At 37.3% G+C, this 21,945-nt stretch overlaps 1 protein-coding gene across 1 annotated transcript in view; it reads left to right on the top strand.

Moving 5' to 3' along the window:
* LOC121955496 (E3 ubiquitin-protein ligase TRIM9) overlaps positions 1-21,945 on the top strand; it is a 54,490-nt gene that overhangs the window by 21,233 nt on the left and 11,312 nt on the right. The window contains 5 exon segments of the mRNA XM_042503485.1: positions 1,404-1,499; positions 4,290-4,412; positions 13,502-13,612; positions 18,548-18,641; positions 18,644-18,698. Coding sequence (XP_042359419.1) covers positions 1,404-1,499; positions 4,290-4,412; positions 13,502-13,612; positions 18,548-18,641; positions 18,644-18,698 — 479 coding nt within the window.

Here is a 21,945-nt window from a genome sequence, read left to right as displayed (position 1 = left end):
TAAACGTGTTAATTAACTCATGTTTATAGTTTGCGCAGCTCCCACCACCAGTATTTTATCTGTGCTAGTAGCTGCAGGACCAAGATACGCTAAACATTAGCTGCTTGTTCACTGTTATTTTCTGTGCTGCGTTCATCTTTCTACATGCAAATTATCTCAACAGTACAAACAGCTGTTGATAGCGATATAGAGAATATTTTACATTGTAAATATACGTCCCCTATGGCTATTTTATGGAAATTAGATAGAAAATTAGGGGAAATGCTCCATTTAGGAGAGAGTAAATAGTGGCAATTTAGTGAGGATAAAAGAGTGTCAAATGCATTAGTCTCAGCAGTCAGATTAAAGCACTTGCTGACAAAATGTTTGGCTTATATTGAATATAATATATATTGTTTATATTGGAGTGTAATGTTTTTTGCAAATGGTAACACTTGTGTTTTTGCTGCACATTTACTGGCATCAGTGCATTAAGACAACCAAATGTTGTTTTTTTTTTAAATTCCTGTCAGTTTGTTAAATTTTGCCTTGTTTATTTCAGTTTTCAAGTGCTGCTATAGAGAAAGGTTAACAAGTGACAGTGTTTACACACTCATCATGGATTTCTAGACTCTATCTAGATCAAAACCTAATCTAGATTATAAAGTGAATCCCTGTTATTAAAACAAAGCAGAGTCTCGGCCTATGAGAGGGGGTCCCATTGATTTTGCTCCGGGCTAGGATCAGACATAATCTGAGCATCCAGGGGGAATGGTCTGTTGGGTTAAATGATTACATAACAAACATCTTAGGAAAAGCCTCAGTGGTAACTGAGCTGGTGTACTGGTTGCACAATTTGCCTTAGGAGGAGAGTAGCACTGATTCAGACTTACCCATACAGTGTTACAATAATATCTGATGGATACATTATATTTTTTAGAGCAGTGGTTCCCAACTGGTCCAGCCAGGGGCTCCACATAGTCCATATAGTAAATATGTAGCCCACTCCTGCGACTTAAAAAGTGCATTTTATTGCTTCAAAATCAGGGACATAAAAAATGCTGCAAAGGCACAGCATGTTAATAGACCAATAATAATAAGAACAGGGCCATAAAGTAAAAAATGAACAGGAGGATGTAACTTCAACATGAGAGCTCTGTGTCAGAAATTCAAAATAAATTCTGTTTTTTCAACAATCTTTACATGTTCAGGAGTCACTTGAGGTCAATTCAGAATTTGACCAATCTGGTTGATTGTAGCAGATTTTATTGTTTGTGAGAACTTCATAGGACTGAAAATTGATATTTTTCTTATGCAGTAATTAAGGAGTAAATAATAATACTTGCCAAAGTATTTAAGATGACTTAAGTCACATGTTATGTTTTTTAATATTTGTGTGTGGTTCTTTCTGTGTGTCTCTGCAGTGCCAGATCTCCCAGGCCCTGAATGGCGTCTCTGATAAAGCTAAAGATGCCAAGGAGTTCCTAGTTCAACTCAAGAACATGCTTCAGCAGATACAGGTAACACAACTGTACATAACACCTGTACAAGTAATTCTTTGAGAAATATGCTCTTTATACATTTCTTAATTCCTTCTGTAACTATCTGTACAGCTGTAGAATAGAAGACGTCATATAATGTCGAGAGAGCTTTTAGTTTGATAGAATGAAATGCATTAGTCATTACATCATCAGCAACAAATCCTTCATGTATTTGGAAGACAAAAGTAAGGGGAGTGGTCTCTAATAGCATAGCATCAGAAGGATTTTGAGAGCAAAAAAATAGTTTTATGGATGAAATTTCCTGTTCGGGTATATCATATTGCTTTCTTATGTACAAACTACAAAATACTATGAAGATAATATGGTTTAAGTTTACTGATGTATAGCAGGTGGAACTGGGACACACCTCTTTATTTTACTCATTTCTTAAAGTGGTGGTTTCAAAGCCTCAGGATCTCCATGAATGTCTGGCTGTGCAAGATTGTACCAGAACCGATATCCATGCCTGATCAGTTACCTCCACATGTAGAGGTCTTTACATAATTTACATCAGCACTGATGTATTTCTAGACTAAATACATTTTTGCTTTGGGGGTCCTGCTGGTAATGGGGAATAAGCTCCAAATAAATCAGTCACAGAGACAAATTTGGACTCCTCACACTGTGCAGCAGGGAGGTAAATCCACCGAATCACCAAACTCAAACAAACTATAGCAGCCAAATGTGTCGAGGGTGTGTATGTGTGTGTGTGTGTGTGCGTGTGTCTTCCCCGTAGACAACATTGCTGTGCAGCTGATCTCTTCCGCAGCATCTGCCAGTCATACACACACTTTTTCAAACACACATACATACACTGTCTGCACAGTCATATCTTGTCAGCCACAGCACTGTGAACAGGCATTAAGAGTCTTATTGCAAAATGAAGAGGATTGTATTTAAAAAAAAAAAAAAGAATCTTAGCCTGACTTTGCTCAGTCTGAGAGCCAGAGAGCATGGGGAGAGATGGATGGATAAAGAGAAAGAAAAGTGTGGGGGTGAGAAATAGAGATTTTCAGCACTCATCCTCTTATAGATCTGAAGTGTTTCCCACAGTGGAGAGGAGCATGATTGGAAATCACTACTATCTAAGACCTCATCTCCTCATTATGTGGGCTCTACGCAGAGATAAAAATGCCCCTGTGGATCCCTCTTGCATTAACTGCCAACCACTGCACGCAGGCCCACAGTACATTTTCTTATCCAACACTACTATGATTGAGGTTTGCTTCTGGCAAAGAAATGATGGCTAGGTTTAGTGACATGTGACAATAAATACTTGGTTAAGGTAAGGGAACAATAAAATTTACTGTTAAGGTGGTCTCCTTTGATAAAGTGTTTTTATTTTTAACCCATCCACCCCAACCTACTTTTTCTTTCCATCAGTCAGAGGACAAGTATATGTTCAAATTTTACCAACCACTTGCAAATTTTCCCAACATTTAGCTGTTGGATGGTGCTAATTTTGCACCCTGCTACGTGGACCTTGTTGATTTGTAGCAATGTTACCTGACTTCCTCCTTTGTTTCTGTCATAATCACTAGAGCTACTAGAGGGCTCTGTCACTTGAACGTTAAGCACTATAAACAGATGTCTGTATGTATGCAAAGTCTTTAGGCAATGGGACAAGATTTTGGTATCGGAAGTGCTTTGGTTTCCATCTATAGTCTGTTTGTAGTATGAGTAGTATTAACCAAAGACAAGTGAGCGCCAGGTACAACAGTCGGTGTGGAGAGGCTAAATGCATTGGCTGAAATGCAATAGAATTCAGTGCTTGTTGTCAGACGATGATTTAGCTTAATTTTAGCTTTTCTAGGGTTAGGCGAGGTACGTTTTACAGTACAGAACACTGGGGTTTCCTGATGCTTTAAGAAAGGCTACGAGGTAGCTACAAGGTTGTGGTTGTGAGATACACGCTACAGAGTGAAAGTCAAAACATCATCTGTCATTGACACGTTTTTTTGTTTTTCTCACTTCTTCCACCATTCATTGTCTATGAGGCAGCTCCAGAATAAAAAAAATGTGACTCAGCACTTTAGTTTATGGATTTGGGAGACAGTTGTTCGTGTTTACTAAATATATTTGGACTATCTTAGACCATAGGACTAAAATGTATGATTTTTTTAAATGCACGTAGTTCTTTAGATTTGATGCATGTTCCAGAAAATCTATCAAAAGTAAAAGCCTAGATAATCCAATATGGACAACATAATACTGAAATTCGGCAGCTGTTAGCAGCTCTTGTGGCTAGATCGGAGCAAATCTTTGCAGCCCGGTTGTAAAACCTGGTAAAAAACCCTGGCAGAGAAGTCGAGTCTTTTATAGCAACAAACCACTTTGATGCCCATGGTTCTGTTATTTGGTTGTCCGCATACATTGGCCTGCGTATACTGGATTTATACTGCTGTGTCTTGAGATAAAATGGTGGCAGTTGTACAAACAGATGGCAAAGATAATTATTTTTGTCTAATTAAACTGTTTACTACAGTTTGTTTGATGGAAATAAAAATAGAACGAGATCTGGGTGCTAAATTAACATATCAGTAACAAACACAAAGCAGCCCTGAGCTGCTAAATGAAGACACCACAACAGATCTATTTTTGTCACAGTGGCAATTTATTGATTATTTCAGACTTACAAGCCCTTAATGAGAGTGACTTTGGGATGCCTTAAAGTAGCTTTATTTTGGCAAAAGTGTCCTATACATTATGATGTCATTGTATTAAAAATGATTTTTGTCCCCTTATTGTGTGTTTTGTGTTTTGCTTTAGGAGAACGGCGTAGAATTTGAAGCTTGTCTTGTGGCCCAGTGTGACTCTCTGATTGAGGCGCTCACCAGGCAGAAAGCCAAACTGCTCACCAAAGTCACCAAGGAGAAGGAGTACAAGCTAAAGGTAGGACTGATCGATCTCTTACACACTGTTTAAACCTGGCATCATAATGCGTCTTAGGTGATCTGATCACAGCGCTAAATGCAGGTCTAAATGGCCACCAAGACGCATTTCCGATCCAATCATTCAAACTACTTGCTGAGGTGGTCTGGGACACATTTGACCACATCTTTTGTGGTATAAATGTGAATGCCATCCTGATGCGTCTCCGACAAGGACCACGTCATTATGGCAGGACAAGGTGGTTGCTACAGTGACAGTGTGCTAATGCACTGTAACTTGCCCAGTTACTGTTTATTTTGATGGTGTGTTGCGAGGCCATCCATTGTTTTGCCCTACAGAAGAAGACGTGTTGAATTCTGCTGACAGCAATATCTCTTGCTGTACTGAAACATCTAGTAATGTGAGTAGCAAGCATGCAACAGAGCAGCTAGCAAAGGTGGTCAGGGTCTCTTTTTTTCTCAGTTTGTCAGTGTGTTGCTGAATGTCCACCCCAACCTTTTAAAAAGCTGAACTTCTGATAACTGTGATAATAAAGAAAAAATTTGAACCAGCTCTGTAGTGTGTCACACAGAGTCTGTAAAGGCAGCGCAGGTGGAGCTCGTCATGAATTCCTTCTTTTCTCAGCAGCAGTTTGGGGAGTTTGAGTTGCTTGATGGATAATTTGATCTGTTGATCTGGTCAGAGCTCAGATCAGATCAGATTGATGGATGAGATGAGGAGCTGCTGCAAACAGAGTCAAAGCAAACTTTTAGATTTAGTGCAATAAACGATTTAGTTTGACTTTTACTGCGCCTGATATTTTGCTGCTACGTCTGTACCCAGAGTATGCTCTGCAGTCTAGGAGGTACAATAAATAACCAAATGGTATACATATTCCAATAATGCTCCTAATTAATGGTCAAGCTCCAAAAATATAAAATCAATACACGGCAGCAGATGTCTTGATTGTGGCAGGCTACCACAAATAGATACATTTGTGGGAAACCCTGAGGTCTGGTTCTATCAGCTAGATTGAGATAATTAGACAGAGTCATCAATGAACAACATGTGACATTTTTTGATTGAATTCAACTGATACTTTACAGGAATCTTTCAGCTTGTACAAGGCACATTATCAACACTGCAGACATCTCTCACCCCTCTTCATCACTTCATTTCTTTCCTAACATGTAAAGCAAATTAACTTAACCTCCTTATTTTTTCCATTTTTCCTCCTTTTTCCATATAAACAATTTTTTATTTTTAAAAAAAAAATGTTGAAATCTGCCTTCTACTTTTGTCATTTGATCCAACTGTCTTCTTTATAAACCTGTCTATTTGCTCCCATGAGCCAAAATTTCAGTTATGTGTGGTAGCTGTTTCTCACTCTTTCTATTGCAACACTTTGTGTATATTTCAGTATATCTGCAACAGCAGGACTATGAGTCAGAAAACTGTGAAACTTCAAAATAACTTAAGGTCAAAAAAGGCTGTTAATCTGTTATAGGAATTAACAAGGTTAAACATAAAAAAATCTAAGCAGCTCTGTAAAGCTTTGGAAAACTTGGCATCAAATATTATGTATTTCTCTAAAATTAAATATGTATATGACTAAATCAAGTTTGAAAAAACAAATCCTCAGGTATTAGTCAGTAACTCAAATTAACAAAACAACTAAAATATGTCATCTGAAGTGGGACTTGATTTTAATGCTGTGCAGTTCTGATTGGTGCATGAAAATACCTGACAACAAATACCTGACGCCAAATTCAATTTAGTGAGAAGAAAGCAGACAAAACACAAATATCTCATTTAAATTGACTCGTTTTGTCGGAAGTAGCTGAGTAAGAAGCTGATAAGAAAAATATGTCTCAGCTCCTAAACCAGTTATTTCTGTTCTTTTTTTTTTTTTTTTTTTTTAAACTTTCCTCTGTAAATCCACCACTGGGGTTTTCCTAAATCGTAGTGTATCACATGGACGCCTGCCCAGCCTCAACGTGCCCACCGACCGACTGACCGTCTGGCTGGTGGCGGGGCTGGAGGGGGGTGTTTGGACAGAAGCCCCGAGGACAGCTGTTGTCATTATCTGCAGGCTGGGGATTGAGATTTAGCTAGAGGGCAAAGAGCTGGAGGCTGCGCCAGAGCTGAAACAAGAGAAGAATAGCTGCTTGTAGATGACTGATAAACATTTTACACGAACAAATATTGAGGACATTGTTTCTCTCGAACTGATAAAATTAACATGCTTCTATTGATGTGAGAAAGACAAATAGACAAACAGTGGCTTAAATGCTTAAGCTCAAAATCAAAATTTGTGAGCGAAATAAAGCAGCTGATGATGCTTAAATCTGTTGTTTCGAGCATTCAGCACTGATTATGATTTACAAGAAATTAAACATTTGGCATACAAAATAAATAGAAGACAGATCAAAAAGCATGAATATGTCAGCAAAACAAGGAGGCATTGTACTGCATTTATAATAATAAACTTTATTTGTATTAGAAAGGAACCAAATCAGAACCACAATTAAATGAAATTTGGCAAAAATAAATAAATAAATAAATATTTCAGTGTTGTTTCAGAAATACATGAAATCAGCACAAAGTCAACAAAGATCTTTTGTTGTGGTGGACTGGCCAGCCATTAGTAATTACAGTGGACAAAATTTTCCAAATTGGGCCCCTCATTCTCACCTACCTGAAAACCACCACCAGTGGTGCAGAGACCTGTACATGGGCCTCCTCTGGGCCATATGCTCCAGCCATCTGTATCCTTTTTCACACGGCGCATTATGTAACTTTGCAAAATACTTTACATCACTTGTGTCCTGTATGTTGTTAATTTAAGTCAAGTCATTATCTTTCCCAGGTGTTTTTCTTTCCCAAAACCTTACCAAACTGCGACCATCTCACAACGAAACCGTGATTTTTCATAATAGACTTTGCACTGGCAATGTAATTTTAATACATTTTTTCCCAACACCACATAGTGAACTGTTAAGAAGATGTGTCCATTTTCTGTATTTCTGTGAGATGGTGTTCAAAATATACCCTAAAATCAGATAAAAGGCAAAAAAATGAACAAAAAGAAAAAGCTCCACATAAATCATGTCGGAGCTAATGTGAAAAAAAAGGCTGACATCAATACAACAAACTGAAAGCTTGAGATTGTTGCTAAGCATAACCCTGCGTACAAAATAATAACAATAATCAAGATGCCATGATATAAAATCAATCATGATATTCTTAATATCACCATAAGAAAGGAAACACATTATATTTGCATTAGGCACATTCATGGGCTGATGCTGTGCTACAGTTTTACAGGATGCTGAGAATATTTCAGCAAGAACGCAAACCTCCAATAATAATACAGTCTCCAATAATACTGGATTTATAAATGGCTTATATGGTCATATTGTGTAAATTTAATTTTAACCAGGATTTTTCACACTACACCCACAACTCTTAACAACACTACACAACTTTTATCATAAATGAATTATGGGACTAAACGCAGCTTGTGTTTGTTCTTGGAGGGCTTCAAGCAAAATGTGAGTTATGTAACGGCAGTTCTCAGAGAGCAGAACAGTTTTTCATTTAATGGTGCCAGTTGAAGAAGGCAGCTTTGAAAAGATGATCTGTTTCAGTGGATCTTCATATTTCCTGACTGTGAGCTCACCCTTTGCTCTCTCCTTTTTTTTCAAAAGCACTTACAAGCCTTTTAATCTGTTGATACAGCAAAGCTTTGGCCGGACACACAACCAAAAAATAAATAAAATTAAAAAAAATAAAGAAAAATCAAAAGACTGTGTCTACACCAGGAAAGGCAGATGTTTTCTAAAAATCACCAAAGCCTGAGCTTAATCCCTTAAGAGCAAGGCATTTTGGTTTTCTCTTTCAAAGAACATAATATCTGTCTTTGTTATGAGGTCATGTGGCTGTGTGTAACAGAAATCTAAAGCTGAAACATTTCAGTTGATTCAGAAATTATTTTATTTCTCTAATTTTTAGTCATTTTAACCATTATTACTGCTAAAGTTGTAGTCACAGTTACTGAAAGACTAATATATGGGTTGAGAATATTGAAAGGTAGTTAAATATCACATATTGATGGCTGACAAAACAAGTATTTTTTTTACTTTCGGATATATCTCAGGTAATGTGAATGGCTGCGATCCCGTGACAAGTGCACTGCAGGTGTAAAGGAGAAAGAAGTGTAAAGATTAAATGTATGCATTAAAATGCAGGTTAGGATGGAGAGTAGGTTAAACACACAACTTCCACCAGGAGATGCTTTTTTGTCCTATATGAAATCAAGTGAACTTTGGCTTATTTTAAGGTACATCATCATCCTGCTTAACTTTAGCCTTAGCCTAAAGCAGCACTGTAACTTGGTGCTAATTAGTTAGATATTATACAAACTGTTGCATTAGGATACAAAACAATCTGTGGTTGTGGAGTTTGAAAGAAGCGTCCTCATCAAACCTCTGTAACCTGCACCTCAAGAACACTGCATAGATTTGTGAAATAAAAGATAAACATCTCTGGTTTTGCTGCTTCAATGTATGTTGATGCCTTTTTTTTAAACTCGCCCTTTTGAATCTGACAAAGCAAAGCAACTGACAGTGGTGTTCTTTTAACTGCCTTGCAGGTGGGAAACCTAACACAAATCCTTGACAACACAAATCTTATTCAAATTAAGACAAGTAAAATGGCCTAATTTTCCCCAAATGTCCCTACTTTTAAAAAATATACAGTAGTCACATCTAAAATGTCCCTGCTCTGAAGGTCTATAACTTTGTCCTCACAAAGATACACATTCAAGAGCACACAAGCAAGCAAGCAAGCACACACACACACACACACACACACACACACACACACACACACACACACACACACACACACACACACACACACACACACACACACACACAGTAATTTTAGCCATAATCCTGAGGCTGATGGATTAATATTCACTTCTCTCTAACTCCTAGATGAGTGTGAATTTGAGTCCTTCTATGAATGGGATTAGGGTTCATCCGTCAGTCAAAAGCTAATTCTGTCTTTCCTTTTTTGTGATCAAACCTGATAGTTTTTTGCTGTTCTTTAATATCTTTAAAGTTGACATTGTTTCAGACAATGTCAAAGACAAACCAAAAGGTTACTTAATGCCCTACTTACAGACAGCCTGAGCATAAACTCAACCTTTAAGCACAAGCTTTAAAAGAATATTTCATTCACAAATCACAACGTACAAGAGCATGCTGTGCAGTAAGCATGATGAGCATTTGTGTTCCTGTAAATGCTCTTTGTACCTTACTTGATTCTGTATAGAAAGACCTACATTATGGTTTTCTGTTCTACACCATGCCAAAATAAAGACTTTGCCCTTACATTTCAAAAGCTAGAAAAAATGGACCATATCAATTCAAAATATTGCACGTTCACAGTGTCTAGTATCTCAAATCTGGGCTTGCATTAACATGTTTCAGTATTCGCACCCTCAAATTAATATCAAACGCATGTGAAACATATTGAAAAAGGCTTACATCCAGGCCTGCAGGAGCGTGTGGGAGGGAGCTGACGGCACATCTCAGCGGGACACAAGGAAATTTCAATAAATCTTGAAATTTACTCAGGCTTCACGCTTCACACTTCATGTTGTTTACACAGGAGATAAGCGCAGACTTTTAGCTAGCTTCAATTGAAAAACAATTTTTTATCCTGGTAAATAATTTCAGTGTGTGTGTGTGTATTTTTTTGTTATAAATGAATTTCAGCTGCTTGACTGTGTTCACAAAAATACACGTCTACGATTCTTTTTCCCTTTAATGACCTCTCATTGACCTTTGTTAATTCTTTAACCCTCTTTATCCTAAATCCTTGAAGAAAATCCAAGACAAAGCTCTAAACCGAACTTTTTTTTACACATACACAACCAAATATAGAAAGTGTAAAAGGTAAACAACAAATCTCTCTTTTATTTTAATTTTGAAAAGAAAAACAAACAACAAAAAACCTTGGCAAACACAGATCTAACCAGGTGAATCTTAAGATGCTTTTTAGGCTTTGTAATAACGAGGAGGAGATCAACAATGCATGCCAAGCATAGAATTAATTCAAAGGTTTCTTATAAAATGTATTTATAACTGATCTCATCTGATATATTTGTTCTGTTTGTTTAATTACACAATCGGACTCGGTATCTTCAGCTGAGATTGTTTTGATCCTCTCTCATTTGACCCTTCATGCTCTTCATATTTCAGTTTATACAGCAGTTGACAGGTGAATAATTAACCGTGATCTCATTAACCATCAAATAAACGAGGGGCCTGATTTCCAAGACTTGGTCTAATTAAGTCTCTGATTCATTCAGGCGGCCATTGATTAACTATGTAATTAATTATCTTGGATTCACCAACATCAGAAGACGTTTTCTGTCTTAACTCATGCTTAACCCTTGAAAAGTTGATGTATTTGTCACATGAATATAAAGGCACATGAACAATACATACTATAAACATGTACCAGGTGTGCTTTGAGCAGATAATTACAGATCTGTGATCAGCTAAAATGTGGTGCAGGTGTTACTAAATGTAAACAAAAGGCTAATAAGGCGGTGACAGTTCGCTGAGTTTCAATTAGCCTCGAAGGCCTGGTTGTGACACCCGTCCAAATCTCATTTTCCTGCTGCTCAGAGTTCATCCAGCAGATAGCATGTGATGTGTGAGTGTGAGAAAGCGAATAAAAGGAGAGAGATATTCAAAGAGCTGCAGAGGGAGGAAAAAAAGTCGCATTTGTCTGGTAATGGCTGATAACGTGCTTTGTAAAATCCTCACCTCACCATGATCTAATGTGAAACATGTTGAAACAGGGTTACTGCTGGTGAGAGTTTGCCAGAAATACTATGGGATTTTAAAGGATGTCTCGCTGTCAAACAGTTTTTAATTTCTGCACCTTTTTTCCTCTCTGTTGTGCATGCCAGCAACTGACTCACAGGAGCTGCACTCAGCCCCTCAGAAAAGTAGCAGAATGTTTTTAAACAGTTTTTTTGGGAAACATATGCTTATATTGCTAAAGCATGTGTGAAATAGAAACAAAAAGTATAAGTACAAATAAGTTAAGATCTTCAAGAATTCGGTTAAATACACGTTGGTGTTGCGTCTGTCCTGTTTTTGGAATCTGTCCTCTCTTGACTGACTGATTCATCTGGCATCATGAAACAACGGTTCCTCGATTAAAAATAAAAACAATCCAGTGAGCGCCATATTGTTATGTGGCGTACCGGAAACAATAAGGAGTAATAACCGCAATAGCTAGTGTGTGCGCAAGATGGATGCTGGTATCGAGGCTGTTTGAATCGACATCTTAGTTTGTATTAATTTGCTATGAAGAAGGATTAGGGCCATGTTAAAAAAAAAAAAAAAAAATCTACACTAACCACTAATTCATCTGATAGATTATTTCTTACACTATGTTACCTGACTTTTCGGTCCTAATCTGTTACTTTTTTCCTCATAAATTTGCGGGTTTAATCACATAATATTATGACCTTTAAATTTACAAGTTCAATCATGTAATAATGCAACTTTTTTCCTTTCACAAGTTAAATTTAACTTTTTTTCTCATAAATGTATGCATTTGATTGAGTAATATTACAACTTTTTCTTTTATCCCGATATTGTTATGAGTTTTATCCCGGACATTTTTGAGTTTATTTCTTATGACTTTATTATTTTATTATTACTATTTTTTTTTTCTTTTTTCAGTATGGCCCTGATCCTCCTCCATTACTTCGCTCCAATCCACAAACCTTGTCAGAACCAGTATGTAGGCATGGCTACACATCAGTGTAGACTTAAAATGATGTTAGATTCAGGTGGATACGTTTGTCTCTTGGGATTGTTTAGAGAAAGTCACCCCCCCCCCCCCCCCCCTGAAGATGGAAACATAGTGTAACAGGTTGATTTTTCTCTCTGATATCAGGCAAACATCACTGCTGATAGCCACCAAACACGACAAAACATACTTCAAAGGCTGTAGCACACTGTTTTTAGGAAACACATTGTTCGACCAGGCCACCATAGCAAAACAGTGCACACTGCTTTCAGATTAAACATGCCCCTGTTGTTCCAGTCAGTTCTGATCATCCGGTCCAAATTCATCTGCACACTGCTCCTCTTCCCCTGATGACACTCCCAGTATACTGAATATAACACCATACTGCCTGAGGAAGAGTGCCAAGTAGCTGCCAGGCAGAGCTTTCTTTCTGTGTTCTCCATGCTATTAGATGCCTGTATTTGTCACATATTAGCACATTTAATTTCCTGCATTCTGATTTTTCTTTGTGTTTTTGCTGAATGACTTAGTAGGGCTGTTTCCATCGGGCTCTTAGTGTATGTACCAGCCCATTTCCACTTTCACTGCACCAGATCATCTACTGAGCAATCCTCTTGTTTCAGTCATAGAAATTTCTATGGTTTCAGTCTTCTTGCGTGCTTTCGCTTTATGACCTCTGGATGCCCTTCTGACAGTAAGCCCTCTAGCTTATGCCTGTTTGGATGTGGTAACTTGTTTTTGCTGGCTGTGCTCCATTTTGTCATGCTGGCCTGCTATGTTTTGGCGAGGAGTCCTGGTTAAATGAGGCTCAGGCGGCATGTAAGGCGGTCGGTGTGATGTTGAATTTCCATCAGCTGATAATCAAACAGTAGAAAGTGACAGAGACACTGTGATAAACTTACATTTTTTTAGAGCTTGTAAGTGTTGGCTGAGACACCAGTGAAGCTCTTCCACTTGGACTAAACCGTGATAAGCTAAGTGTGTGAAAGCACTGTTTATATCATTTATGATACTGTTGGCACATTTGGTATTTTGTTTACCACTGAGTGTTGTTGTTTGGCTTAAAAGATATTTTAAAAAAAAGCTTCATTCTCTACAGGCCCTCTCTGCAGTTAAGGTTTAACATGAACAAAAATGTCACATCAGCCATCCACGGTCTAATAATTATCTTTTGGAGGTTTGAAAGCATTGAAAATATTGCAGAAGCCTTGTTCTATAAGATAACTTTTAACAAATGATTTCTCTGCTCTGTGTTTTTGTTTCAGGTGGTGCGTGACCAGATCACCCACTGCACCATGAAGTTACGTCAGACCACTGGCATGATGGAGTTCTGCCTGGAAGTCCTCAAAGAGAACGATCCCAGTGGATTCCTACAGGTACTGACCCCCCGTGTGTGTGAGAGACAGCATGACTGTACGATCATGGCATCTGCATGTCTCCTAATGTAGGTCCTCATGTAGCAACTGGTTACAGAAACAACTTTATCAAATACATTTTCAGAGTCATTTGGATGAGTTTTTGTTGTTTATAGTTGCGGCCTGAAAAGCTTCATTTCGTGGCAGTTTTTCTACAAATGAGTGATGCAAGTTGCAATGTTTACAGATGTTTTCTGTTTTTTGGAAATGAGCGGGAGTAAGTGAGAGTTGTAAAAATAGTTTCGATGCTGTCATGGATTTGGAGACTATTATTGTGAGCATTTAATGTTTCCCACATAATTAGAATCTACTTGTGATTATGGTTTGGGTGCAGCAACAGCTGATCACCAACAATTAGCCTCTGCTGTTCGACGCAGTGCTGAAGGACTGTCTCTGTGAGCTGCTTTCCTTTTTCACGTTGTGCCCGTAAAGCATGAGCTAACACAGCACAATGTGACCTAATCCCTGCTTGTCATATTTTACCTCTTGGGCAGAGGCCACCCAGCAGCAGCTAACATGCAGCACCGAGCTGTTATCACATAAACGGCTCAACTCTGTTTTTAAACCTGTTAATAATGCTTACAGTTAGCCCTGTCACTGTGTGTGTGCCTCTGTCTCAGGGACAGAGCTTCGGCCTTACAGCATTGGTCTCATGATAATCACAAGCCATTTTTACACAGAGTTGGTGCTTTAGGGCTGTTACTTAGTCCCTTCTTCATGCCTACTTTACATGTTTACACAGAACCAAACAACAGCGGCAACATTCCAGTGTGTGGTTTTAAAAAACATCTGCAGGACCAGTGCTGTGACGGTTAACACAACAGCATCAGCCTCTATTGTCGCATATAGCATATATTTCTGCAAAGCTATCTAAACAATAACAATGGCATAACATGTCAGTAACAATCATTCTGGTCTCTGTTACATGGTGGCTGATCTCATCCTCTGCTCAGAGGATAAGAAACGCCCGAATCTCACTGTTTTCCTCAATTAGTGGACCTTTAGGGTCAATGTTCTTCTCTGAGTTAGCACAACACGTCGTCAAAACGTCACATCTATTCGGCTTTACGGTTTTACACAGGCCTAATTTCGGGGCTGTTACTACCTCCTTTCCCGGCTCAGACCATTCTGCAACAGTTCGCGCAGCACAACTTTTCTCACATGTAATCCTACAGTTTATATGAAAGATTAAAATGAATAATATATAATGCTAAAGCTTCATGTATATAGTGCCTTCAAAACACAGTTACAAAGTGATTTACACATTTAAAAACATCAAGACTGAAAATAACTACAACACATAGTAAAACATTTCGATTAGGATGAACTAAAATGCCATAAAATATAAGCAAAATTGACCCAAAAGCAATCCTAAAAAAGACAGCGAGACAGTTTGCATCCCTGATCTCCCCAGGCAGGTCATTACGATGTCTAAAAGCAAATGAAAGGTCATTAAGTCTGGGATTGTTTTATCTGTTCATTATTAACAGTGTCCCTGAAGTTACCATAACCAAATCTAAAATGATACAAAACACAAAGCAGAATGATATCATGCTGTGGCGAAATGAATTCTTGGTTTTAATCTCTGCAGGGGAATCGCTGTTTATCATGGAGAAGATAAACAAACAGCAGGCTTCTCTTTAAAAACTACTTAATTTAAGACTTAACTTTCAGAGCTCATACACAAGACATGGTATGGGGTCTTACTTTAGATAACAAATCAACTTCTTCCTGAATTATTTGCAGCCAAAATGGTAAATGAGAAAGTTGAAAGAAAAAAGGAAGCAGGAGGACGAGAAATCAGCTTTGCAGGGAGCCTCAGATGTTTTTGAAGCCAGCTACAGCTACAAAAACTCAGCACAGTCAGAGGAGGAAGACTGAGAATAACAACACACACGCGTGCCTGCATTCACACACACACACACACACACACACACACACACACACACACAATAACACAGGATGTATCTGATTTGCTTCGCTAATACTGCAGCTGATCTATTTTTAATTGACCCGGCATGTTCAGTTATCAGCAGGCTCAGATGCTCGGTGGCCGATCAATAGTTATTGATCTGTGTATTGTGAGGTCAAACTGAGAAAAGTCAAATGTGATGTGCACCTGCTTAGTAGAAAGACCTAAGAGTGATGTTTTGATCTTATGTTTGGGGTAAGGCGTCAAAAAACGTACCTAACATTGTTTTGTCCGGCTGTTACTGTACTTCATGACCTCTCCTTGTTTTATGAATTGCTTGTTAAAATGATGTTAAACTGATGACAAAAACGTTATTTCTCTTTAGAGTGTCAGTGACCCAGCTGTAAAAAAAAGGTTAAATACAGTTGGTTTTTATTTGGTTTTTATTTGCTTTATATTTGCGATAGATGTTGACTGCAAGTCCCCTTCCACATACCAAAAAAGTCGATTTGAATCCCTCTTTTTTGTACTTCTCTGCTGTCTAATTCACCCAAACACAAGTATCATGATAATGTATAAGATATTGTTCATTTTTTTGTCTGTTAATTTGTTTTTGATAAAAACAAACAAACCAATATAAAACCAAAATGAATATACAGTATATTTGTTTACTCATGACTCATGTAAATTAATATTAATATTAGCTATGTTTTATTATCATTTCCAAATTTTGTCACCTTCATCAAATGTGTAAGCCCAGTTTGCAGCATCAGAAAGGGTCACCACTTGATTTTTTTTTCTACACAGGGTGTCTGCAGGTCCTCAAAAAGTCTTAAAATGTCTTAAAATCAGTTTTACAAATATTAGGCCTTAAAAGCCATTAAATCTCTAGTGTTAAATTTGAATTTAATTTCCATGGACATTTTATATAATTTAATTTATTCATCTTTTAATTTCCTCTTGTCAAAATGAGCTTAGCTCTTTTGAGTGAAAGTCCACATTTCTGATGTTGCAAATCTTTCCTACCATTAAAACTAATGAAATTTGGTTTAAATAATTTAGTTAAATATCTAGCTATGAAAAAGCATCAGATTTAGTATCTGAGACCTGCAGTACTCCTGCTACATAATTCGTTTTAATAGGGTTATAAGATAAGGACAACTTGTTAATATACTATAATAATTAATAATTTATTAATAATATAATAATACTAATGATTGTCTCATAGTCAACAGTTATATGGGACCCCAAACAGCAAATTTAAAAAAGTTAAATGTCAAAGAAGAAGAAATATAAAAATTTACAGAGAGCAAAAACATTTAAAAAAAACACATGGTGTTTTAAAGTTCCATCCCCTTAGCTATATTTATGGCTGTTTCGATTTCTATTGAATGATATGAGATGAAATTCTAGCAGCTCTGCTTACTAGTTATGAATCATTAGTCTTCCTGGAGAGAGATAGCAAGAGAGAAATAGAGTAAGGTGAGGGGGAGAGATGAAATAAAGATCAAAGACACTCCTGAGGGAGGCGTGCGCGCACACACACACACACACACACACACACACACACACACACACACACACACACACACACACACACACACACACACACACACATCCCTTGCTTCCATTTCATCTGAATATTTTATATTGTATTGATTATGTGGTTCCTTATGGTTTCCAGCACCTAAATCCTAACTGGCGGCTCTTATAGGAATCAAAGGTAGATATCTGTGTTAGTCAGTTCAGAAACATTTGTAAATACTAGAATGCAGTTTGAACTGATCTAAAATGAAGCTAAATGAAGCAATTTATAATGCTAGAGGATGAATTTCCAAAGATTTAGGTCATGTTTTCAAGAAGATGGCACCCATTTTTTTGCAGTAAAGTGTAGTTTAATGTAATGTATTCATTTAGTTTTTTTTTTCCTGAGGCAGTGGAGCAGAAGAGAGGTCTAATTCTTAGCCTTAAATATTTGAATTGCACTAATGCCTGCCTCATTTCACTTGTCAGACACAATGTAATAAAGCCAGGCTAATGGAAACTGAACCCAGCATAGAGAAGCTGCTCTGTATTGAAGGAGTTTTTCTCTTGATTGCTGCAAATAGAAAAAACTCTCACCCTCACAGGGTGAGCGCTATGTTCAGAATTCTTAAAAGCAACTCAATAAACAGCAAATGAGTGAATGTCCACACAGAATTTAGAATTATAAGTTCGAACATTTAGTGAATCTTTTTAAACAACAAGCAGTAAGCAGTTACAGAGCTCTGGATCAGAAATGCCTCTCCCTAGCCGACAACATCAGCGGGTCAGCCTGCATTCTGACAACCTGTCTTTCCCTGATCCAGTCTTTTATACTATTACAATGAGGAAATGTGAATGAAGGTAGAATCATCTTCTGGTTGGCTCCCCTCCTTAACTGGCCCCCTTTCGGCATGGCATCATTTTTGGATTGGTCAACCTCAAGGACAATCCCTTATTAGGAATTTTTTTTGTCCTTGCTTGGTGTCCTGTTGAACAACATCATATATACCACACACACTCACGCCCTTTTGACCCACATCCATTCTGCACATCTCCTCTTCATATCTCCAAGTATCAAGTTCTTCTCACGTCATGCGTTCACTCACACTGCTGACCTCAAAGGTTAGATTATCATACAGAACGTTAAACTGTCATCCAGAACATTGAGTTATTGCGATACTATATCTTGTCTTTTTATGTAAGGAATAAACATGACCATATAAGGAATAAACAGGAAATAAGGAATGAACATGAACATGAACATTGCATCATATACTTGCATACTCCAACAGTATGCAGGGAGGATATCATCGCAAACATATTTAAATGCACATATTGAATACAGATACTCTAATTTCCTGTTTGTATGACTGTCTTTTCATACAATTATCCTCCATCACTGTGTACATGTGTGGTTTTAATGTCTGCACGCCTTAACTTGCCTTTGTGTATGTGTTCAGATCTCAGATGCTCTAATCAAGCGGGTGACATCGTCTCAGGACCAGTGGGTGAAAGGGGCCCTAGAGCCAAAAGTAGGCCCTGAGTTTGACCTCACCTGAACACCGATTCGCTACTCCAAACCATCCTGCAGCTGGACTTCTGCCAGGGCAAAGGGTGATCACAAAAGAGCACACACTTCGCATTCAATTTTTTATCCTGTTTTATGATGCATTTTACAACTACATTTGAGTCATGACTATATGGTTCTCTTAGATTATATATCATATAATGTGTCTCTGCACTATATGCCTTCAGTCTAATTTCTATTCATTTGTTTCATCAACTAATTACATTTCTAACTTCTCTGTATAAACATTTGTTGTATTTAAAACAAATGTCAATACAACATAAGCTATATATCGATTTAGCACTGAGCTCATAAAGAGGGGGGGGCTTGAGAGAACAGCCAAAGGTGAGACTGAGATATCCTGACTTATAGTCCACAGTATGGGCTACAAAAACAATGCTTTCTAGGTTACTCATAATGCGACTCAGCTGTGTCATTATGCTGCGTTAACATCATATTGATATCTCCAAGTGACAATATCTCTCACTTGGTGAAAAGAATCACCATACAAGTGCCAACAAACCGTTATCCGCAAATGATTGCAAAGCTGTCCATTGCTGCGGGTAACATTTTAATTTAATCTAAAATGAAAACTATTAATGTCCATGTAGTTAATTTCAAAGGGGACCTTTTTTTGCTTTTCTGTATTTCGTGTCTTATATATGGTGCTACAATAACTGAGGTTAAAATAAAACATGTTTCAACAACAAGTTTCAAATAATGATAAATATGTATATAAAAAAAGTCAATCCTGTGAGCAAAAAAGTTGAGATTCCACATCATTTTGGATACACTGTTTCCCGAAGTTTTCTACTCTGGCTACACTATGACGTTATAGTGTACCAGATTTCTTTCTATGGTCAACCACTCAGGACACGCTACTGCAAGTGCTGCATTACGCAGCCTACACTGCTACATGAAACTGCATGCTAACGTCAGGGAAACATATAATCTTGGTTGCAGATGTTATTCGTTTCTCCCAAATTTTTCGATCATATTCCTACTTGATTTGTTGAGAAGCTGTTATTGGTAATTTTTCAAGGTAAAAAGTGGCACTATTCTCCGATAAAGTCATTCCTCGGCTGCAGAGACAGTGCAGAGACGCCGAGATGTGGCAGACCTGGAAACACCGACGCCTTTTTAGCTTACAGATACAGGTGCTGAAACAGAACACTTCAGAAAGAGGGTGAATACAGGTTTTCTTTTTAACATTGAAGCATGTAAACATATTATATTAGAAACCCAAAAAGCATGTAGGAGCCTGAAACGAGTATAATAGGTCCCCTTTAACACCAAGAAAGTAGCTAATTTAGGCTGATTAAATTATGCAATTACAAGGCTAGCAGAGGGGATAACCATCTTGGAATAATGCTTGAACACTTAATAGTCAGGGGAGGGTTTCCTGCTCTTCTCATTATGCTGAAATTACTCCTGCTTTTTAAACGCCCACAGATTATTTTCTCAGACGTTTAAAATCTTCCTTCATTACCAGAGAAGATAAATCTCTCCTTATGAACTGAACTTCATGTATAAAATCATTGGAGTGTCCCTTTAAATGGGCGCTGTTAATCATCTTGACATGCACAAACAAACATCCTTGACATTAAGCAAGAAAAAAATGCCCCTCAGTAATATACTTGACAAGCAATAAACAACATTTATTTTTTGTTGCTCTTCCCTTCTGAGCTTTCTTGAAGATGAACAGCAATGTATACAACTGATTAGCTATTCATTGGCTGTTGCTACCCAGCAACCACTTGGCGTGCATGAGTAAACACAGCCTCCTTTACATTAATTCCGCTGCAGTCTCAGAGATTACCCAGATGTATTGTTAATGTACATTAAATATGTAATCAGCACTATGCATATTTTATTTTGATAGTGCTCCTCCAGAGTCAGTAAAGATCAGGTCTTTTCCTTTGGAAATGTAGATTCAACCTTTGTAAAATACTAAATAGTGCTTGCTATTCATAGGAATTTCCATTACATGCAATATTTTGTTTACTTAATGAGTTTTAATACAGTGTTTATTCTAAATGCATTGTGATTCACTACAAATATTACAAGGTCATGGTTCTGCTTCAGTTGTACTTGAATAGTAATTTTGTCTAATTTTAGCTCCGGTTAGGTAAATCCAAATACACTTCTAAGTAGTAGTGGAGATTTTGTTGTCTCTTTTGTGTTCAAAGTGACACAAAATCTTTCCCTACATTTTCTCACATTCACATCCTAATGATCATCCAGAACAAAGTGATCAAGATCAAAGATACATTAATGACATTAATTTGATTTAATGTCTTTGATTTTTAATCTTTGACATCCTGAGCTACGCCACAGTGTCGGAGGTGTTCTGGTTCAGAAGTAGCCTGAAATTATTCCTCATCATTGTATCAATGGTCATCTGAGCAGAATGAGTTGCTCTGGATTGTTTTATAGTAAGGTTTGATATCCTCGATAAATCAACAGCTGCTGATGAACTAACTAAACTCTAATAATAAAGCCTCAGAAGTTTCTCTGTTTCCTGTGTAATTGTCACCAGATTACATAGTTCTTGTAAGGAAACTTCCGAGGAAATTAGTAGGAAATAAGTGAAAGGATGATGCTTTTATTTCCCAACATAAAGGTCTAAATGCTGTTACAAAGCATGTATTTACTTTGGTAGTAAGTCTATCCTCAAAATTAAGTTTAGTGAGTGTAAAATTAAAAAAAAAAAAAAAATGTAATGTAACCCCCTGAATCCCTGAGAAGTTGCTAAGGACACGATGACAGTGTCCTCAGTGGTAGCTACAGCCCTGTTCAATTTTGTGTAGGGTTACTGCTTTTTGTTCTATTCTTGCTGCATTCACTTTATTACATAGGACCTTTTGATATATTATAAAACAGTGCTTTTAACAGCAAAAAACAAAATTATAGGTTTTAGCTTTCTTTATCGAATTCATTTTCTTAAAAAATAACTATAATGAATGAATAGTGTATTTCATATTTTCACATCTTTGATGCAACACTGGGTATACATTTTAAAATTGGCATATTTCTTGTAATGATTTATATCTCACATGTGGTAAAAACTAAAGGAAGATTTAAGAATTTGTCATTTTAATACCGTACTCTGTGTTTGAGATTTAGATTAATGGTAAATTCCCTTGAAGCTTAGTAATTAGTATGTTCAGTAAAATGTAGAACAGGAACTATGAAATGAAGAAACAGACTGTATAAGAAAATTACTGAAGGAAATGTTACAAAAGTAATTGCTCATTTTCTGTTGTTTGGCGCTTGATGTAGAAGTGCCCT

The sequence above is a fragment of the Plectropomus leopardus genome, chromosome 16 (genome assembly GCF_008729295.1).
Source record: "Plectropomus leopardus isolate mb chromosome 16, YSFRI_Pleo_2.0, whole genome shotgun sequence".
NCBI classification, from domain to species: domain Eukaryota; kingdom Metazoa; phylum Chordata; class Actinopteri; order Perciformes; family Serranidae; genus Plectropomus; species Plectropomus leopardus.
Note: the sequence above shows the minus strand (reverse complement) of the source record. Positions and strands in the feature narration are given on the sequence as shown.